Source organism: Cryptomeria japonica, chromosome 9 (genome assembly GCF_030272615.1).
Source record: "Cryptomeria japonica chromosome 9, Sugi_1.0, whole genome shotgun sequence".
Classification (NCBI taxonomy): Eukaryota; Viridiplantae; Streptophyta; class Pinopsida; order Cupressales; family Cupressaceae; genus Cryptomeria; species Cryptomeria japonica.
This window is the reverse complement of record NC_081413.1, coordinates 467,555,641-467,576,712: the sequence shown is the minus strand read 5'-3', so window position 1 is coordinate 467,576,712 and position 21,072 is coordinate 467,555,641. Positions and strand designations below refer to the sequence as shown.

Below are 21,072 nucleotides of genomic sequence, written 5' to 3'. Positions count from 1 at the left end.
ATCATGTTATGTTATGTTATGTTATGTTATATATATATATATATATATATATATATATATATATAGCGAGGGATGAAGAGGAAATGTGTGTGTGTGTGTGTGAGAGAGAGAGAGAGAGAGAGAGAGAGAGAGAGAGAGAGAGAGAGGAAGAGAGAGGAAGAGATGGGAAGATAGACCTAAAGGGAGCAAGAGATATATAACAAAAGTATGAGAGAGAGAGAGAGAGAGAGAGAGAGAGAGAGAGAGAGAGAGAGAGAGAGAGAGAGAGAGATTAAATGTATTATATAAATTCAAAATATAACTAATCTATAATAAATTAAAAATTTAATAAGATAAACAATTATAAATTAAATTAATTCTAATAACTTTCAATTATTATTTGTAATTTCGTAAAATAATTTAATTTTTTTATAATAAATAATAAATATTTTAAATTGAAAAATAATTAAATAAAAAATAAAAGCTTTTTTTATAAAAATTTACTAAAACTAAAATATTAATAAAACATGTACCTAAAAAATATAATTAATATATTACAAACAACATTAACATTAAAATGAATCACAATCATTGAAATTGTTTTTAAAACAAAATTCTAAGATTAATATATTAGTCTAGTTTAAATAAATTTTTGTGAAATTTTTGTTGCTTTTTAAACATTTCAAACATCTTTCAAGCCTTTAAGATGATATCAATCTAGTTGAACTTGTACTCTTGAAATGAAATGTCTTTGGAAAGCTATATTTTTTAAATTTTTTTAAAGAATAAGTGATATATTTTTATATTTAATTTTTTTCTAAAATAGTAATATAATAATAATAATTTTATACTAATTTTAAAATATTATAATAATAATAAAAATATGTGATATATTAAAAATAATCTAATATTAATAGAAATATAATATAAGATGGTATAATAATATTGTAATTTTAATTATTATAGTATTTTTTTATTATTATATTATCTTACATAATGTATTTTTGTTATTATTTTGAAATAATTTATAATTTAAATTTTAAAAAATATATTATAATTCTATTTAATATTTTTTTAAGGAATGCTTCAATTTTAAGATTATATATGATAAAATGTTCTAGATCCATGTGATAAAATTAAAAAATATTTTATTCCTATATAAACAACCTTTTTATTTATTAAATATTTATCTTATTTTAGTTTTGAATTTTTAAAATTATTTAAGACTTTTATTATAGATGTTCCATTTGCTAAAGAGTTAGTTTAAGTAAATAATTTTTTTTTAAGAAAATAAAATAAAATAATTTTTAAGTGAGTAAAATAACTATAAATAATAGTAATTTTTAAGTAAACAGTGTAAATAAATTAAAATTATTTTTCAAAATTGTAAAGTAAAAAAATTAAATCGAAGTAAAGTAAAATATATCTATTCTATAATTAAATGAACTTTCAATGAATAAATAATTATTTGTTAACATGGACAAAGTTAGAATTTGGATTACATTTAGAATTAGGGCTAGACTAAAATTTGGATTACATTTAGAATTAGAGCTAGGTTTACAATTAGAGTTATGATAAACTTTAGAGTTAGGGTTAGAATGCCATATCAATCCAAAAACATAATTTGATACCTTAATTTTTTAATTTTTACAATTTTTTTAAATTTTACAAATGAACCTTTGAATTTAGTTGATGTAGAATGAATGTCCCCTTTTTTCAAATGTGTATTTATTTTTGAATTTTTGTAACAAGGTAAGGTAAATGTACAAATTTAAGTACGTATAAGATTAATTTAATTACTCAAAGCAAATAAAATAGTGTCGGGCATCCGAGAAACCCGTGTATTGTAGGGAAAAAAATATTAGCCAGAAAAATATTTGTTTATGATTGGTCAAAATAATTTTTTTAATTACAAGAGTATTTGCTATATGATTAAAAATATAATTCAAAATAAATGATTTTATTTCCTAAAATGTATATATAACTACCTGGCTATTTGCCATACAAACAGATTCTCATATTCAAAAAAAAAAAAAAAAAACAACTTTGATTTATGCATTCTCACCTAGTTTTTAGTACCTATAGGAGAGAATGGGCCGAGAGAATGCCCCTAGCTAAATGCGAAGAGTAAACATTCAAGCATTTAATACGAAAACCTGGAAACAGTTATTTTAATTTCAGGAAATTCTTTCCCTTACTAATGTTTTTCCCTCACACAAACAGCAAACAGCTATTGACATGCAGTAGGTTTCGTCACACACGGGAAAACAGCTTTCACGGACCTGAAAACAAATTTTAACTCGCAACTAATATTTCGTTTAAAGGCTGCAAAAATCTTGTTTCGAGCTCAAGAATCTGGTAGCTCTAAAAATGCCGATTTTTTAAATCTACTTTTGGTTTATAGTGAATGGATTGAAGCAGCGACTGTAGGGAGATTTGTTTTGGTTTGTCGTAAATTTTGAAAAAATCTGCTTTTGTAGGGTTTCGTAACATTTTTCCTGCAAACTTTGGGCTTTATTTTTTCTCGTCATCGTTGACAGCACGACACGATTTGTGTAGAATTTTAAGGTACGTTTCTTACCATCGTTTCAGTGAGTTTTGTTTGGAATCTGTACTCTGCCGGATCATTTTTTTTTTTTTTTAATGCCATTCTAAGACAATTCTGTTGTTATTTGTTAAATGAAGGCATTAATTCAGTGGTTTTATTTATGGTTGTTTTCATATATGATAATATTGTACTGCCTATTATTAGATTTCTTTTTTGCTTCTTCACGTAGAGATATTTTGAAACGTGAAATGAATTTGATGTTTATTTGGTGGTTTAAGTTCTTGTTTATTTTTTTTTCTTTGTCCTTGAGGTTATTTTTATAAAATTTTCACAACTCTTGTTTGATTTTGGGTTTGGGTTTTTTTTGTCTTGATTTATAAAATTTTCACAACTCTTGTTTGATTTCCACAACTCTTGTTTATAAAATTATACCAGCCGAATTTACAAAGATATTTCACAGTCATGTGGCAGTTTTTCCTTCTGCTTTAATACTATTGAAGTTTCTATTCGAACAAAAATTCTCAAGATTGCTTATTGATAGATATATATATTTTTTTGCTTTGGATTAATTGTGTTTGAAATTTTCTGCAGTTGGGACAGTTAATCTTAATCTAAGTGGATTGAAATATGGAGTTTTTATTTGACCCATATTTTATAGGTATAGACAAATTTATTTGGATTATTTGCAGTTACGAGTATGTATCTGTGAGTAGCTTGCAGATTGGGTTTAGGTGGGAATTAATGTGGCATTTTTAATCGATCTTTTCTAATTTTTCTTGAAAGTGGGGCTTATGCATACTAGTTTGTTTTGCCCTTTTTATGTCAGAATGTAGGGAACTGCTTTTTGATTTTTTGATTTGTTGTGTAACACATTTTTCGGGTCTTCCCCTATTATAGTCTTATTTAGGATCCAATTCTTCATTGCTTTTTAAGCTACAAAGGCTAGCTTTTGCTTTTGGCTGGTAAATTTTCCTCGGAAGGGTTATGTTGGATCAGTATTTTGGCCAAATTTTGATCCTTGGTATTTGAGCTCATTGCTTTTCTCCTTACTAGTGTTGCATTTCAAAACTGCAAATAATAGAAATAATAAAAAAATTGTGTAGTGATTGCTTTGGAAGAGTAATCCATAGTTGCACAGAGTTTCCTGTCATCTCCCCATCGGACCAGCTCTTTGAAAGCATAAATTAAATAATAAAAGTGTTTTTCAACAGTAATATATTAATAATAATGATAATATTAATTATTTAATAAATAATAATAAATTAATTTGCTGTTGGTGGTGGACCTGTCCAAGAGGATTGTAAAATTTATTTATATCTATTATGGGCCAACCTGTTTGTAAGGACAACTAATTTCTGGCGCCATCGGCTTGGCATAAAGAGAAGTGTATTTGCATATTTTAGGATATAGGAAAAACAAAAAGGATAATTTTGCTTTTGCAACTATTCTTTTCACAGGGATGAAAACCTCTGTGGCTGAGTGCTATGAGGTGAGGACGACAACCCTCTACTCGCTATTACTTTTAATCACTTGACATGGGAGCTTGAATATCGCTTAACTTTCAATTTTCTGCTCATCACATGGCCGATTCTATTGGCAGGACATTTCATTAGCGGTTTAAGCTTGAGGTCAGATCAAAGAGCATCACCAACAACTAGATAACACTCTTCATTAGATCAATACCGGGCCCTATGTGGATTGTTTAGTGATATTCGTCAAGGTCTGAGCCTCTGTTGTGGTCATTGAGGGATATAAGCTCAGATCTCTGTTTGGTTTCCACAAACTAGATCCTACACTAGGTGGAGATCCAATCTAGAGGTTTTTTGGAGGCTCGTGTTTTAGGGTTCCATGCCTCAAACCCTAGGTAACGAATTTGGGGGACAGACTAAATCAAATGCTTTTTGCAACCCACAGAGGACTTTGTAGATCACCGCCACATCTTGCATCTACATAGTCAGGTCATCACTGCTGAAAATACTTACACTGGTGGGAGGGAGCGTCAAATCAGTTTGAAGACAGATCTGAGCATAGTTTGCAAACTCTGCGAGTACTCTCTAAGTTGCCGAGTACTCTCTATCTTTTTTGCTCTGCGAGTTTTTACAATTTTAACCTGCAATTTTCTTAAGACACAAGAAAAATGTGGGTAAAAATGCCTACACAAGTAAAATGCTGGTTAAAACGCATTTTTTTGCACTTTTTTTTTGCTATAAAACAATGCATTTTCTTTTTTGAGATGTCAATCTTTAATTTAATATATATTGTAATTGAATTTTGCAAAAAAAATGTTTTTTTAAGAAATTTAATTGTTAGTACTTTCTAAGTTGCCAAGTTTTTGCTGAGCTGAAAATTTTGGGCTTGCCAAGTACTATCCGAGTCTGAGTTTGCAAACTATGGATCCAAGCATCCACATAGGATAAACCAATATCGCTGAAAGGTGGTTTTTGGTCACAAGACTATATTGTGTGAAAAAGAATTGGGTTTGCAAGGAAATTAATTTTCCATGTAAATAGTCCACCCGTGACAACAAACTAGTAAGATTGTTTCAATACTCTGTAACTGTGTTGATCAGAAATAAAATCAATTCTTTTGTTTGTTGTGTTGGGCAATTCTTAGACTGAATCATTTATAAAATGTTTGAACATATTACTGTTGAATCAATTGATGGTTGATATGGAATTCAAACTGAATGTAAAACCCTAGGCTATTACATTGGTATCAAAGCTATTGTTCCTGCTAGCCTGTGTTTGTAATGCAGATTCACGAGCTTGAGTGACAGAGAAATAAGGTATCAGCAAAGGGAGAAGAAGAAAGGGGCAGCCATGGGTGACAGAGATGAGGATAATTTTCAAGGATTCCTTAGGGAAACCAAAGAATTTTAGATTAACATGAGGGACACTATGGCTGAGATGGTCCAACTGCTAAGAGCCTGAATCAACATCTGAGTGCTAGTAGGCCTATTCAGAATGGAATTGAGGGTAGTAACTTTGACAGTGACAGGGTTTCAGTTAACCCGAACCTAAATAAATTTAGAGCTAAATTTCTGGAAAGGGAAGAGACAACACCGGTGGTGGAAGAGCAACCTACTCAATGAGATGAAATGACAAGATATCATGATGACTATAATGCCCTAAGTGATGCCATTCATTGTGTCATGTCTTTTGTGGAGTTCTATGAGATGAAGACAAGGAGTGGGCATATGAGAAGGTATGAGGAAGAACCCCAAAAGGATATACAACTCCGTTTGGATAAATTTACAATCCCTACTTTTGATGGGTTAGAAAGCTGTTCAGAAAGAGCTTGGTTGCAAAAATTGGATACATACTTCTCTTTGAATCCATTGTTTGAAGAAGAGGCCATCAAGTTTGCCACCTTGCATCTAGAGGGAGTGGCCCATGAATGTTGGTATCATCACATGGTAACCCAAGGGCATGATGCAATGACTACCTTAAAAGAGTTTAGCCAAAGGTTGGTGGATAGGTTTGACAGGTAGGATCCGAAGATTCACTTTAGGGAGCTAGCACAATTGAAGCAAGAAGGCACAATGGAGCATTACATAGCATAATTTCAAAGGCTTTTAGTGTTGGTGTCAGATGTAACCAAGAGGAGACTCATAGTCCTTTTTGTAGAGGGCCTATTGAACCCCTCAAAGGGTTGGTAAGGGCATTTGATCCAAGTTCTTTGCAAGAAGCTATTAGGAGAGCTCTAAATTTGGAGGATTCAGTGGCTAAGGATAGATTTTATTCCAAGAATGCACCTTCGATTCTACAAAGAGGTCTCTTTAGAAGAGCATGCCTCCATCCAAGGCCTTACCCCTCAAGCCAAACCAAATTGAGGTATCTAGGAATGAACTCTGAAGGAAAAAACTATGTTTCACATGTAGATAATCATGGCAGCTACACCATAGGTGCTTGGGGAAGGGGCAAATCAACTATATAGAGGTGGTTTCTGACGAGGATTCTAAGGTAGAAGAGGATGAACCAAAGATTGTTGTGGATGAGATTGAGCATGAGGACCAAGGGGGAGAGCTCATTCTTTCCATATTAGAGGAGTATTGTAAGGACAAAGAGTGATAGCCTTGATCGATAGTGGAGCAACCCACAGTTTCATTGATGAAGGGTTGGTGGCCAAGATAGGTTTGAGGAATGAAGATTTCGAAGGATTTAATGTCATAATGGCTGATGGGTGTACTCTTTCATGCAACCAAAAGATTTATTAGATGGATTTGCCTCTAAGGTGGGCATAAGATGCAGGATGACTTCTATGTGATTGGCATTAGGGACACAAAGTTGGTGTTGGGAGTAAAATGGTTGCACTTGCTTGGAGAATACACATAGAACTACCAAACCATGGAATTGAAGTTCAAATCTAATGGAAAGGAGGTAGTTTTTCATGGCCTTTCCAATGGGGGCCCTATGATGGTTTTAGCCAAGAGGATGGAGAGAGCTTTCCATAGAGATCAAGTGGTGTGGGTAGCTAAGTGCTCGAGTACAGATTTAGGTCCATCCAAGGATGGGCAAACCTACCATGTTGATATTCAGTCCATCTTGGATAAACATAACAAGATATTCAATGTCAATCTTCTTGGTTTATCATCAGATAGGGGCTTTCAAAATGTGATTGAGCTAGAGGAAGGAGCAAAACCTATCATCGCTACTCCTTATCGACGTCCTAGGAGGTACAAGGAAGAGATTGAGAAGGCAATTAAAGAGTTATTGGATGTAAGAACCTACCAAGGGTTCTCAACTCAGACAACAGAGGTTTAGTTGAACCTGTTGCGTTTTATGTTTTGTATTTTGCAATTTCTAACAACAAGGCTAGTTTTGAACAAATAGTATGCAAAAAGCAACATTGGAAAGAGCTGGAAATTAATTGAACTTCATAAAATCAAGATTATCCAACCCTTAGCACATCCAACTTGCATAAACACCTTCAATAAAGAAATCAGATAAGACCAGGAAGATTTATTGTCAAATACCTCAAATTCATGAAAAAACCCCTTATTTATCCTTGCTGCCGTACAACAGCAAATAATGACAACAAAGTTATTTATCAGTCCAAACTACCCGGAATGGTGAGTTTAGCAGCTCAAACTGAAGCTACCAGCTAGGCGTCTCCTTTAGGATTTATTCCAGAATTTTTGGACTCCTCTTTCAACAAAATCGTACCCTTTCAAGGAAGAAAGGTACGACAGATCTGCAGGCTGTACATGCACAAAAACCCCAGCTGTAAACACACTTATTTCTGCCTCTGTTCTGACTCTATGGCTGCAATCAATCCTTTGCATAAAATGAATAAAACCCTTTCTAATCTGCCCAATCTTGGTTCCTAGATAAAACCAACTGAAAGCAAAATCAATTGATATTTCACAGTCTCTAATGCTGATGCACAAAAATCCACCGTTTTCCTGTACTGATACTTTCAGATCATCTGCAGGAAGAAACCCCTGCTGAAACCCTCAAGCCAAAGTCTCCTCAGAGCAAACTCAATATCAAATCTTCACATAATGAAAAGAAGACCTAAAAACTTCTTTTATCTCTTCCCTTTAAGGTTTGGCGCGATTCCCAAGAAAAAAGTATGATTTGGCATTAAATGATGTTTTAACTTTTAATATTTATTTTTGACTATTGAAGCTTCAAAAATAAATCTCTTTTTAGTTTAATATAAAAGTGGCCCCATCCGATGAGAAATAGACCCACACTTAAGTTATAACTTAAAGTGACTTAAAAATATTAAAACATTAAAGTTTGCCATTTAATATTTAATTAAAGTAATTAATATTAATATCTCTCTAAGTATCCTTTAGAATTGCCTGCCGTCAGAACTGGAGATTGCCAAGCCATACTCTGCCACTGCCCAACCCATTGGCTAAAAATAGCAAGATTGCTAAAAATAGAAAGTGTCCCAAACGGAGTCCTGGAGACCTCAAATGAAAGCCAGTCCTGTAATGCTCACTCTGAAGATGAAGAATCAATCTTCGGGAGATCCTCTAATCAACCTCATCAGCCTACGAGGGTCAGTGATAGGCTAATCTACTCAGTTGATAGATGTCAACTAGAAGGGGACATCACAGTCCGCCCCTCCTGAAATTGCTTGTCCTCAAGCAATCTCAACTCCGGATGCTGTAAAATCTCCTCGCTCTCCCAAGTAGCATCCTCTACCGGCAAATCCTTCCATTTCACCAAGTACTCTGTGATAGTACGTCTTCTGAAATTCCTCTCCCTAAACTCAATGATAGCCTCAGGTACAAGTATTGACTTCCCCTCGTCATCCAGGGGTGGTAAAACTGTAGAAGGAACAATACGGTGTCCCAACGCCTTTTTGAGACGTGACATGTGAAACACATTGTGTACTTTGCTATCTGTCGGTAAATCCAACTCATAAGCCACTTCACCTATAGGCCTGGTCACTCTGAAAGGGCCATAATATCGTGGCTTGAGCTTCTCTGCTCCACTCCTCCTGAGAGTAGACTTCCGATATGGCTGCAACATCAAATACACCATGTCTCCTACCTCAAATGACCTCTCTGTCCTCTTCTGATCAGCATATTGCTTTTGCTGATTTTGTGCCTTGGCTATATTCTCCTTAAGAGTCTTCACAATGTCCTGGCTCCCCTGTAGCACATCTCTCGCACTAGGCACCCTACTGTCACTTAGCAATAAGTCAATGAAACTAGGAGGCTCATACCCGTACAGTGCTGTAAATGGTGTCATCTGAATGGACATGTGGTGAGTGGTATTGTAACAATACTCACAGAGGTAAATCCACTTCACCCACGCCTTTTGCTGCCCTGAAATATAGTTCCTGAGGTATCCCTCCACCCTTTTATTAACTATCTCAGTCTGACCATCAGTCTGAGGGTGGTAACTGGTGCTCGGTGTAAGCTCGGTCCCATAGAGTCTGAAAAGCTCTTGCCAAAAGTGGCTCAAAAACCGAGTATCCCTATCACTGACAATAGTCTGAGGCAAGCCATGTAGTCTGAATACCTCTCTGAAGAACAACTCTGCTACCTGAATAGCTGAATAAGTGGTGGTAATCAGATAGAAGTGGGCATACTTCGTCAAATGATCCACAACCACAAATATGCAATCACGTCCTTGTTCTCTCGGCAACCCTGTGATGAAATCCATAGATAGACATTCCCACTTCCTGTCAGGAATTGGAAGTGGCTGAAGTAAACCAACAGGGTATGTATGCTCCTGTTTATTCTGCTAACAAACAGGGCACTCTTTAACATATTGTAGAACATTCGCCTTGAGCCCTTTCCAAGTGAAGCGCTCACGAACCTGTCTGTAGGTTTTGAAAAACCCGGGATGTCCTCCCATCGGTTCATCATGAAAGAACCGCGGTACCCTACTCCTCAACTCTGATCCTGGGATCAAGTACACTCTCCCCTTGTAAATGATCAAGTCATTTACAACTGTATACCTGCTGTCCACTACTGATCCCTCTATCACACCTGCAACCCAGCTATCTTTGGCATACTCTGCCAATATAATATGCTGCCAATCCTCTGCTATTTGGACCAGAGAATTCAGGTGGGGATGACATGACAAGGCATCTGCAACTACATTCTGTGTGCCTTTGATATAGGAAATATCAAAGTTATAAGCCTGAAGTTTGCTGACCCACTTTTGTTGCCTGTCATTTAAGTCACGCTACCCAAGGAAATGTCTCAAACTACTGTGGTCAGTCCTAATGCAGAACTTGCTGTCCACTAAGTACTGTCTAAACTTGGCCAGTGCATGCATTATGGCCAACATTTCCTTATCATAAATGTTGGAAATCCTCTCAGGTCCACGAAGTTTCCTACTCTCATATGCAATAGGGTGCTTGTCCTGCATAAGCACCACCTCAATGCCCTCACTAGAGGCATCACATTGTAACTCAAATGATTTCGAGAAGTCAGGTGTAGCAAGTACTAGAGATGAAGTCATGAGCTCCTTGAACCTATCAAAACACTCTTGGGCCTCAAGCGTCCATAAGAAGGCACCCTTCTTCATCAAGTCTGTCAAAGGTGCTGCATGGCGTGAATAACCGTTAACAAAACAACGATAGAAACCACATAGGCCCAAGAACCCATGCAACTGAGTAAGGTTCACTGGAGTAGGCCAATCTACAATAGCACAGATCTTCTCTGGATCCATCCGCATTGCCTTTGCACTGATAATATGGTCCAAGTACAATAACTCAGTCATTCCAAGGTCACATTTGGATTCCTTGGCATACAAGGACTCCCTACCCAGAATGTTCAAAACTGTATCTAAGTGACTGAGGTGCGTCTCCCAAGTATGACTGTAAACCAGTATATCATCAAAGAACACCAATATTGATTTCCTCAATTGATGTCTGAAGACTTTGTTCATTGTGGACTGGAAAGTAGCAGGTGCATTGGTTAGCCCAAATGGCATAACCACAAACTCAAAATGTCCATAATGACAACAAAAAGCAATCTTTTCAATATCTTGCTCACGGACACTAATCTGGTGATAGCCTGATCTCAAATCAATTTTTGAAAAATAACAGGCACCATGTAACTTATCTATGAGCTCATCAATACGCGGAATGGGATATCTATTTTTGATCGTCCGCTTATTAAGGACCATGTAATCAATACACATCCGCGATGTGCCATCCTTCTTCTTCACCAAAACAATTGAAGAAGCAAAGGGGGACTTACTAGGCCGAATATGTCCCATAGCTAGAAGCTCATGTATGGTTTTCTCTATTTCATCTTTTAGGCGCTTCAGATGTCTGTATGGAGTAATCATCACTAGCTTCGCACCCTCCTCTAGCTCAATGATGTGCTCAAAACCCCCATCTGGTGGCCTCCCTGATGGTATGTCACTAAAAACCTTGTTATGTTTGGTTCTCAGTATCTGGATGTCAAGATGATATTCAACTTTCTGAGCATCCTGTTGTATAGGCATAATCATACACTCTGCTGCCCACTCAGTCTGATCGTGGCGTACAAGCCTCTCCATCTACCTGAGTGTAATCATCCAAAAGTTGTTGTTCTTAATAGCTTTCAGCACATGTGTCTTTCCATCAATAGTGAAAGACATCTCCATCTCCTGCAAGTCAAGTGTAAACTTGCCTAGCTCATGCAACCACCTCATACCAAGGACCAAATCTGTATCACCCATCTGAACCACATAGAAATCAGTTTTGAACTCATAATTGTTTACACGCAATGGGAGTTGTGTAATCATCCTGTTACACTTTAAAGTGTAACCATCTGCCACCCTCACACGGATGCCCTCAAACTCCTCTGTTTGGATTCCTCTCTTCTCCACTAACCTGGCATCAATAAAGTTATGTGTGGCTCCGGTATCTAGTAGGGTAATAACTTTTTGACCAGCAAGTACTCCTCTCATTCTGAATGACCCTTCCTGCTGAATACTAGTGAGAAGTGCCTCCTTAAGGTGTTCATCATCTTCTGCATCCATCTTGTCAAGTCTCGGAGGACCCTGTGTGTCATTTTCAGCCTCTAAATCATCATAACCAGCAGGCTGACCTTCTTGATCAGATTCTAAATCTTCATAATATGCCCACATTACTCTGTTTGCCTTGCTCTTAGGCCTCAAAGGACAGTCATGGTTGGCATCATATGGACCTTTGCAATAAAAACATAGTTTTTTCTGCCTCAAATCGTTAAGTGTCTCACGATCTAAGGGGGGAGCTGCCGTCTTCCCTTTGTAATCATTTCTAAAGTCTGATTTTCCCTTTCCTTTGCTGTAATTCTTATTATCTTTGAAAGACTTTGATCCTTTTGACCCAAATTTATTCTGTGTGGCTGTCACATCCATACTTCGTGCCTTTTTAATGGCAAGTAGAAGTGTTGGGGGATCAAATGCTTTGACCCAACCTCTCAAAGGCTCCATGAGTCCCTCTATAAACAAGACTACTAACCGCTGATTTGACATGTTATTTACCATGCATGACAATTTCAAAAACTCTGAAACATAGACCTTCAAGTTCTTTGTTTGTTTTAGCTGTGCTAACTCACGGAAGTAAGACTCTGAGTCTTTCTTATCAAACCTCTCCACTAACAAATCAGCAAACTCCTGATAGGTGGTAATCTCATCATGTTGGAGAGTGATGAGTCTGTTATGCCACCACTCATGTGCAATACTGTCCAAATGTAAGGTTGCAAACTTAATTGCATCCCTTTCAATAATGGGTCTTAGTGTGAAGTATGTATCCGGTTTATGGATCTAGGACCTAGCTGTAACTACACCGCTGCCATCATAATAAGGTAGAGTGAGCTTGCTTGTGGCAAACTCAAGATCTCTATGTTGGAAACGAGGCCTCCTCTCTTGCCTGTTTCTCTCCCTCCCGTTTTTGCCTCGTGAACTGATCAAAATTCAGATTCTGCCTAACATCAGGTGGAAGAAGACTCCACTCATCATGTACCGTCATGACATTATAAACAAAGACATGCTCTGCCTCAGCTCTAGCAACATCCTCAGGTTCCTCTACCAAGAAATTAGGCCTTGAAGGCTTGTCAACTGTGCGTGTAGCTGCCCTGTGAGGTCTAGGAATATTGGCTATAGTCCTATTATCCTTCGGTTCTTGATTGTGTCGGTTTGGAGGATTCATACGCTCCATCATGGTGGTGAGTGCCTGTAAAGCCTGAACAACTTGCTGCTGCCCCGTAGCCATAGTCCTAAAAAATTCTCGTCTCCTCATCCTTAGCTCCGTGGCCTCTGGGTGGGCTGCCAGTATGCCTATCACCCATAGTGTCTAACTTCCTGTTAAGATTCTGTTCTCCTTCAAGGAGCGCTCTTCTGCGTGTGTAATACTTGTGTGAACCCGCTTCCTGTGATTGCATGTAACTTCTAAACCCTTAGGATGGCAAGATTTAGCTCTGATACCACTGTAAGAACCTACCAAGGGTTCTCAACTCAGACAACGGAGGTTTAGTTGAACCTGTTGCGTTTTATGTTTCGTGTTTTGCAATTTCTAACAAGAAGGCTAGTTTTGAACAAAAAAGCAACATTGGAAAGAGCTGGAAATTAATTGAACTTCTTAAAATTAGGATTATCAAACCCTTAGCACATCCAATTTGCATAAACACCTTCAATAAAGAAATCAGACAAGACCAGGAAGATTTATTGTCAAATACCTCAAATTCATGAAAAAACCCCTTATTTATCCTTGCTGCCGTACAACAGCAAATAATGACAGCAAAATTATTTTTCAGTCCAAACTACCCAGAATGGTGAGTTTAGCAGCTCAAATTGAAGCTACCAGCTAGGCGTCTCCTTTAGGATTTATTCCAGAATTTTCGGACGACTCCTCCAACAAAATCGTACCCTTTCATGGAAGAAAGGTATGGCAGATCTGCAGGCTGTACATGCACAAAAACCCCAGCTGTAAAACACACTTATTTCTGCCTCTGTTTCGACTCTGTGGCTGCAATCAATCCTTTGCATAAAATGAATAAAACCCTTTCTAATCTGCCCAATCTTGGTTCCTGGATAAAACCAATTGAAAGCAAAATCAACTGATATTTCACAGCCTCTAATGATGATGCACATAAATCCACGGTTTCTAACTTCCTGTTAAGATTTTGTTCTCCTTCAAGGAGGGCTCTTCTGCATGTGTAATACCTATGTGAACCCGCTTCCTATGACTGCATGTAACTTCTAAACCCTTAGGATGGCAGGATTTAGCTCTGATACCACTGTAAGAACCTACCAAGGGTTCTCAACTCAGACAACGGAGGTTTAGTTGAACCTGTTGTGTTTTATGTTTCGTGTTTTACAATTTCTAACAAGAAGGCTAGTTTTGAACAAAAAAGCAACATTGGAAAGAGCTGGAAATTAATTGAACTTCTTAAAATTAGGATTATCAAACCCTTAGCACATCCAATTTGCATAAACACCTTCAATAAAGAAATCAGACAAGACCAGGAAGATTTATTGTCAAATACCTCAAATTCATGAAAAAACCCCTTATTTATCCTTGCTGCCGTACAACAGCAAATAATGACAGCAAAATTATTTTTCAGTCCAAACTACCCAGAATGGTGAGTTTAGCAGCTCAAACTGAAGCTACCAGCTAGGCGTCTCCTTTAGGATTTATTCCAGAATTTTCAAACGACTCCTCCAACAAAATCGTACCCTTTCATGGAAGAAAGGTACGGCAGATCTGCAGGCTGTACATGCACAAAAACCCCAGCTGTAAAACACACTTATTTCTGCCTCTGTTTCGACTCTGTGGCTGCAATCAATCCTTTGCATAAAATGAATAAAACCCTTTCTAATCTGCCCAATCTTGGTTCCTGGATAAAACCAACTGAAAGCAAAATCAACTGATATTTCACAGCCTCTAATGCTGATGCACAGAAATCCACCGTTTTCTTGTATCGATACTTTTAGATTATCTGCAGGAAGAAACCCCTGCTGAAACCCTCAAGCCAAAGTCTCCTCAGAGCAAATTCAATATCAAATCTTCACATAATGAAAAGAAGACCTAAAAACTTCTTTTATCTCTTCCTTTTAGGGTTTGGCGCAATTTCCAAGAAAAGTACGATTTGGCATTAAATGATGTTTTAACTTTTAATATTTATTTTTGACTATTGAAGCTTCGAAAATAAATCTCTTTTCAGTTTAATATAAAAGTGACCCCATCCGATGAGAAATAGACCCTCACTTAAGTTATAACTTAAAGTGACTTAAAAATATTAAAACATTAAAGTTCGCCATTTAATATTTAATTAAAGTAATTAAATATTAATATCTCTCTAAGTATCCATCAGAATTGCCTACCGTCAGAACTGGAGACTGCCAAGCCATACTTTGCCATTGCCCAACCCACTGGCTAAAAATAGTAGGACTGCTAAAAATAGAAAGTGTCTCAAACGGAGTCCTGGAGACCTCAAATGAAAGCCAGTCCTGTAATGCTCACTCTGAAGATGAAGAATCAATCTCCGAGAGACCCTCTAACCAACCTCATTAGCCTACGAGGGTCAGTGATAGGCTAATCTACTTAGCTGACAGATGTCAACTAGAGGGGACATCACATTGGACATGGGGCACATATGACCTAGTGAAGAAAAAAGATGGGACTATGAGGATGTGCATGGATTACAAAGCCCTCAACAAAAGGACAATAAAAAAATGCTACCCATACCCAAGATTGACAAGTTGATTGATGAGCTTCATGGTGTGGTGTACCTCTCCAAGATTGACCTACGATTAGGGTATCATCAAATACAGGTTAGAGATGAGGATGTGCACAAAACAGCCTTCAAGTGTCATTATAGGCATTATGAGTTCTTGGTCATGCCATTTGGATTGACCAATGCACCTACCACCATTTAGTCTTGCATGAATCAAGTATTTATCTGGCAATTGAGGAAATTTGTTTTGGTCTTTTTTCGATTACATCTTGATTTTCAGTAAAACTTGGGAAGATCATTTGAGGCACGTAGATGAGGTGCTTGGCATACTTGAGCAGCATTCATTCTATGCCAAGGCATCCAAATGTGAGTTTGGTTTGACTGAAATATCATATTTAGGATTTAAGATTTGTGCTCAAGGGGTTAGCGTGGATGAGGGAAAGATCAAGGCCATAGGTGATTGGCCTAGACCAAGGAATTTGACATACTTGAGAGGATGTGTGGGACTTTGCAGTTACTAAAGGAGGTTTGTTAAGGGGTTCTCACAATTTGCAGCCCCATTGATAGATTTGACAAAGAAAGGAGATTTCTCTTGGAGTCCTTTAGCACAAAGAGCTTTTGACAAGCTTAAGGAGGTAATGAGTTCATGTCTTGTCTTGGCTGTTCCTGATTTTTCACTTCCTTTTGTTTTAGAATGTGATGCTTCAGGAGAGGGGATTGGAGCAGTTTTGATGTAGAATAAGCACCTCATAGTATTTGAGAGTAGGAAGCTTAGGGAGACCCAAAGGAACTTCTCTATTTATGACAAGGAGATGTTGGCCATCATGCATGCACTAGCCAAATTCAGATAGTTCATGGTTTGTGGGAAGTTAGTGGTTAAAACCATAGTTGAAAAACTTGGCCTCGGTAAGGCCCAAAAATGCGCCTCAGTAAAAACTCGACAACTTAAGAAATTGCTTAAATTTCATTAGAATCACATTTTTTTTGCAAAATTCAGTGAGGAGATGCCTCCAATGATTAATAAATGAGTACACAAAAGAAACAAGATAAATCTAGTTATATCCGATTGATTTTAAATGCAAATTGGGTACAAAATGACATCCTCATGTGGAATGCTGATGGCTAATAGTCTGAAACCTAAGTTACCGGTTTCGGTTCGGATTCGGGTTCGGATTCGCGGATTCGGCAAAAAAAATTTTTTTTTGGGTACGGGTACAGGTTCGTTCCTACATATATATATATATTTTAATTTTTTTTAATATATATATATATGTTCAAACTTCAAACATCAAAATTATATATGTTCACAGTTCAAACATACAAATATGAAACATACAATGTAACTTTCCCATACAATGATACATAAATGATAATAGATAAATCATAAATCATAAATGATAAATCCATAATTGCCAATGCCAATAAATATTTTGATATTGATATATCATAAATCATAAATGTAATATCATATTCATAATTTGCAAAAAAGATAATATTCAAGTTTCAAGTTTCAAAATGTGAAAATGTCATGACACAATAAAGTATAAAGTTAAACATTCAAATTACAAGCCATCTATGGGATTTAAATTCCATATTCATCTTCATCTGAAGCATCCAACCCAAGCCCACGGTCATCAAGTGGTTCAAATTCAGCATCAGTTGAACCAATATCAAATGGAATGCCACTCCCACTAGCTATGTCTCTCTCAAATTCCATAACTGCCTCGTCTATAGAGATTTGGCAAAGTTGTGCAACTGTAGCATCTAAATCAGCACACTCAGGGGCTAGATCCCAATTCCTTGTTACACCCTCACTATATCCAGGGTCCTTATGTGACAACAAACGAAGGTTGGAGTGTACGTAGACCAAATCCTCAGCTTTCTTTGCACCCAAACGATTACGTTTGACTGAGTGGATGAAGGAGTATGTACTCCAATTCCGCTCAGCTGAAGAAGAACTTGCAACCTGTTAAAAGTTAAAACATAATTAGAAATTTATAAATTAAAATTATAAAATAAAAATATGATAGCATCAAATGGAATTGGAAAACTATAAAAATAAAAAATAAAAAGATACATACTTGGGAGTTAAGTTTAATTGCAAGAGGCTGCAAGTAAATGGAGCCTTGACCATGTACATACCACCACTCATCAGCATCCATCCCATATCTAGCATTAAGAGCTACAACATCATGATTTTTTGCAGATACAAATTGGCCAAACTCCCTCATGACAATATTTCTTGTCTCCTCATCTTGATATATCTTTTTAAAGGCAGCCCTATAGCCAGAAGCAACCTCTGCATCTCTATATGGTGGCACCCTCCTTGGTGTTGCAAGCATCTCTACACTATAAAATTTTGGCGTCAAAGCAAATGCTAAGAGATGTAAGGGGGTGGTCATCTTGTTCCAACGGTCAACAACAATTTTCTGCACAACTTTGAAAAATGTTTCCGTTGGGTCATTTTCTTTTCTATTTATTACTTCTTTTATTTTTTCCACCATGCAATCCATGCCATCATAAATCTCGCCCAAACATGGGCGATCAGTATCAGCATACCTGATCATGCTCATGATGGGCTCAGTGAAATTCAAAACATATTCCACATCATCCCACCATTTCTCACTAAGGATCAATGTTCTTACTTTTAGAGCTCTTTTTGTGTGGGACTGCTTCCATACACTCCACAAGCTGTTGATGACCATAGAACTCAAGGCGTCTCGCACCTTCAGAAGTCGTCTTAAGACGAGCGTGTGAGATGCAAATCGTGTTTCAGCAACCTAACATGACATAACAAAATACACAACATATATCAAATGCAAGTCTATAAAAAATACAAATTTAAAACTAAAAAATTAAAAAATAAAATTTAAAATTAGTAATTATAAATTACCTTCAACAACTCCAACTTGGAGAAGGTCCTGAAAATGGCTTGTGACATATGATGATTAGTCACAAACATTTGAATCTCCTCGCCCTCCACATATAGTTTTTTCACCCAATCAATTTGTGTGCCAAGCTTTTGCATGATTAAATTGAGTGAGTGTACTGCGCATGGTGTCCAAAAGATGTGACCATATGTAGCCTCCACTATAGTCCCTGCTGCCCTACAATTTTTAGCATTGTCAGTTACAACTTGGACAACATTTTGAGGCCCCACCATGTCAATGCATTCTATCAAGATATTGGCAATGAAACTTGCATCTTTCACTTGCCCCTCACAATCCACTGCTTTCAAAAACATTGCCCCTTTAGGACACACTGCTATAACATTGATCAATGGCCTATTTTTAATATCTTTCCATCCATCAGAAACAATGGTCACACCTGTTTCCTGCCATGTATCTTTGATGACCTTCAACTGTGACTCTACGGATGCTTTCTCCTTTGCCAATAAGGTGGTTCTCACCTTTTCATACCCTGGACAAACATAATCAGAAGGTGTATTGCAAAGAGTATGCACCATGTCCCGAAAGTAAGGTGATCTAACAAGGTTGAAAGGAAGCCCATTGCCATAAAGGCAACGTCCAATTTTGGAATCTGCAATCTCTCTCAGTTCATTTTTGAAGGCAAAATCCAATGGGCCTCTTTTTCGTGAAGCCACAACATTCTGATTCTCTACTGCATCAACTGGTGGGTTTTGCATGAAAGGATGTGAACCAGCTGGTCTTGTGGAGCCAATGCTACTAGAAGGCCTCTTAGACATTGAGCTTGGATGGACAAGAGGATGATCAGTCTTTGCTTTGCTACTTCTCCTATCAGCTTCCTCTTGTTCTTTAATATATCCCAAAACTAGAGCTTTTGACAGCCCCTTGCCATCTGATCCCTTACAAAATTTTATTCCACGCCCAGGGATGAAACAAAGGTGGCCTTTCACTCGAAAGTATGAGCTGGTATACTCAGTGCCACAATGGTTGCATTGCCAAACAAAACCCCCACCACCAGACACTGGCTTGATCATTGTTGTATAATGCCAAAGTGGTGAATCTTGATCAATTTTAAAGGGGGCATTTTCAGTTCGGACATTTGCAACTGAACTAGAGCTTGCACTTGCACTTGCACTTCCAGTTCCAGCCATTATGTATGATTATATGAATAGTGCACCTAAAATGAAAAGAGAACGCACAACATTATTGAAAAAAATTATTAAAATTTCGCTATTATAACCCCATACTATGCATACAAAGTGTAAAAAAATATACAAGACTTCTTTAAAAAAAATTTAAAAAACTTTAAAAAACTTGAAAAAAAAATTTAAAAATTTGAAAAAAACTTGGAAAAATTCTTGAAAACTTGAAAAAAATTCAGATTCACTTACCTTTAATGGCTAAATCTTTCTTCTCCAGTGATTCCTATGCCTTTGATGCGTGTCTCACACCTTCGTAGTCGTCACCTTCGAAGAAAAATACAAAAACTAAGAAGCCTGATTGTAGAGAAAAATCTTCAAAAATGCAAGTAGAATAGGTTGAATGCATGTTTTGATGCATGAAATGCATCATAGAGGGGCGGATTAGGGTTTAGATGTAAAAATAAGATTAAAAAAATTGTTTTTTTATTGTTTTTAATTGCTTTCTAACCCGTGGGCCCCGTTTTTGGGAACCCACGGGCTTGGGTTCACCCGGGTCCTCCTGGGTTCGCCCTGGGTCCCACCCGGGTCCTACCCAGGCAACTGGGTTCCCTGTGGGTCCTGCAGGACCCACAGGGAACCCAGCTGCCTGGGTAGGACCCGGGTGGGACCCAGAGCGAACCAGGCTGGGACCAGGACCGAGCACGGACCAGGACTAGGACCCAGCCAAAATAGGGAAGAACCGGTATCACAGTCTGAAACAAAATGAAAATAGCAAATTGTTTTTGTAAAACTAAAAGCAAATACTGCATCAAAACATTTTGCATCTTCCTCTTCCTAGCTCTAGTGAAAAGCAGGGAAGAGGTAGAACTAGAGGGTCTAGTTTTAGGAGTCCATTGTGGCTTGCCCACCTTGCTAAAACGAGTTTGAGGGTAACACACCTCGTGGGGGTTTCAGGGTGAGAGAGAGAGAGAGGTAGAGTGATAGGTCTAGATCCTGGGGGAGAGAGGAGAAAGGAGAGAGTGAGCTAGAGAGCGGTAGAGAGAGGGGATAGAGGAAGAGTGATGGGGAGAGAGATAGGTCTAGATTTCAGGGTAGATAGAGTGAGTGAGATAGAGAGAGCAAGAGAATGTTGATAGGAGCTAGATCTTGGGGGAGCGACAAGAGACCGAGATAGTGGTAGAGAGAGGATAGAGGAAGAGTGATAGGGAGAGAGATAGGTCTAGAATTCAGGGTAGATAGAGTGAGTGAGATAGAGAGAGCGAGAGAATGCTGATAGGAGCCTGCTGATTATTGAAACTTGACTAAGTTTGAAGATTTATAAGATCTAAAACCTAGAATTCGCATCATAAC

The 21,072-nt window shown here is 37.4% G+C and overlaps 3 protein-coding genes across 6 annotated transcripts in view; 1 reads left to right on the top strand and 2 right to left on the bottom strand.

Moving 5' to 3' along the window:
* Nucleotides 1-2,065: 2,065 nt before the first annotated feature.
* LOC131075925 (cleavage stimulating factor 64) overlaps nucleotides 2,066-21,072 on the top strand; it is a 52,893-nt gene continuing 33,886 nt past the window's right edge. For 2 of the 4 annotated variants that reach the window (XM_058012886.2, XM_058012887.2), the window contains exons 1-2: nucleotides 2,070-2,337; nucleotides 2,460-2,547. The gene's annotated coding sequence lies outside the window, so the exon portion shown is untranslated. Of the gene's footprint in view, nucleotides 2,338-2,459; nucleotides 2,548-21,072 lie in introns of all 4 variants that reach the window. The other 2 variants (XM_058012885.2, XM_058012884.2) reach the window with 2 other exon arrangements.
* On the bottom strand, nucleotides 17,162-18,285 carry LOC131075926 (uncharacterized). The gene is made up of 2 exons (XM_058012888.2): nucleotides 17,735-18,285; nucleotides 17,162-17,619 (listed from the first exon to the last, which is right to left on the bottom strand). The coding sequence occupies exons 1-2, from the start codon at nucleotides 18,224-18,226 to the stop codon at nucleotides 17,236-17,238; spliced, it is 876 nt and encodes a 291-aa protein (XP_057868871.2). The 5' UTR covers nucleotides 18,227-18,285; the 3' UTR covers nucleotides 17,162-17,235.
* On the bottom strand, nucleotides 18,279-20,053 carry LOC131858442 (uncharacterized). The gene is made up of 3 exons (XM_059211681.1): nucleotides 19,972-20,053; nucleotides 19,239-19,757; nucleotides 18,279-18,379 (listed from the first exon to the last, which is right to left on the bottom strand). The coding sequence occupies exons 2-3, from the start codon at nucleotides 19,729-19,731 to the stop codon at nucleotides 18,279-18,281; spliced, it is 594 nt and encodes a 197-aa protein (XP_059067664.1). The 5' UTR covers nucleotides 19,732-19,757; nucleotides 19,972-20,053.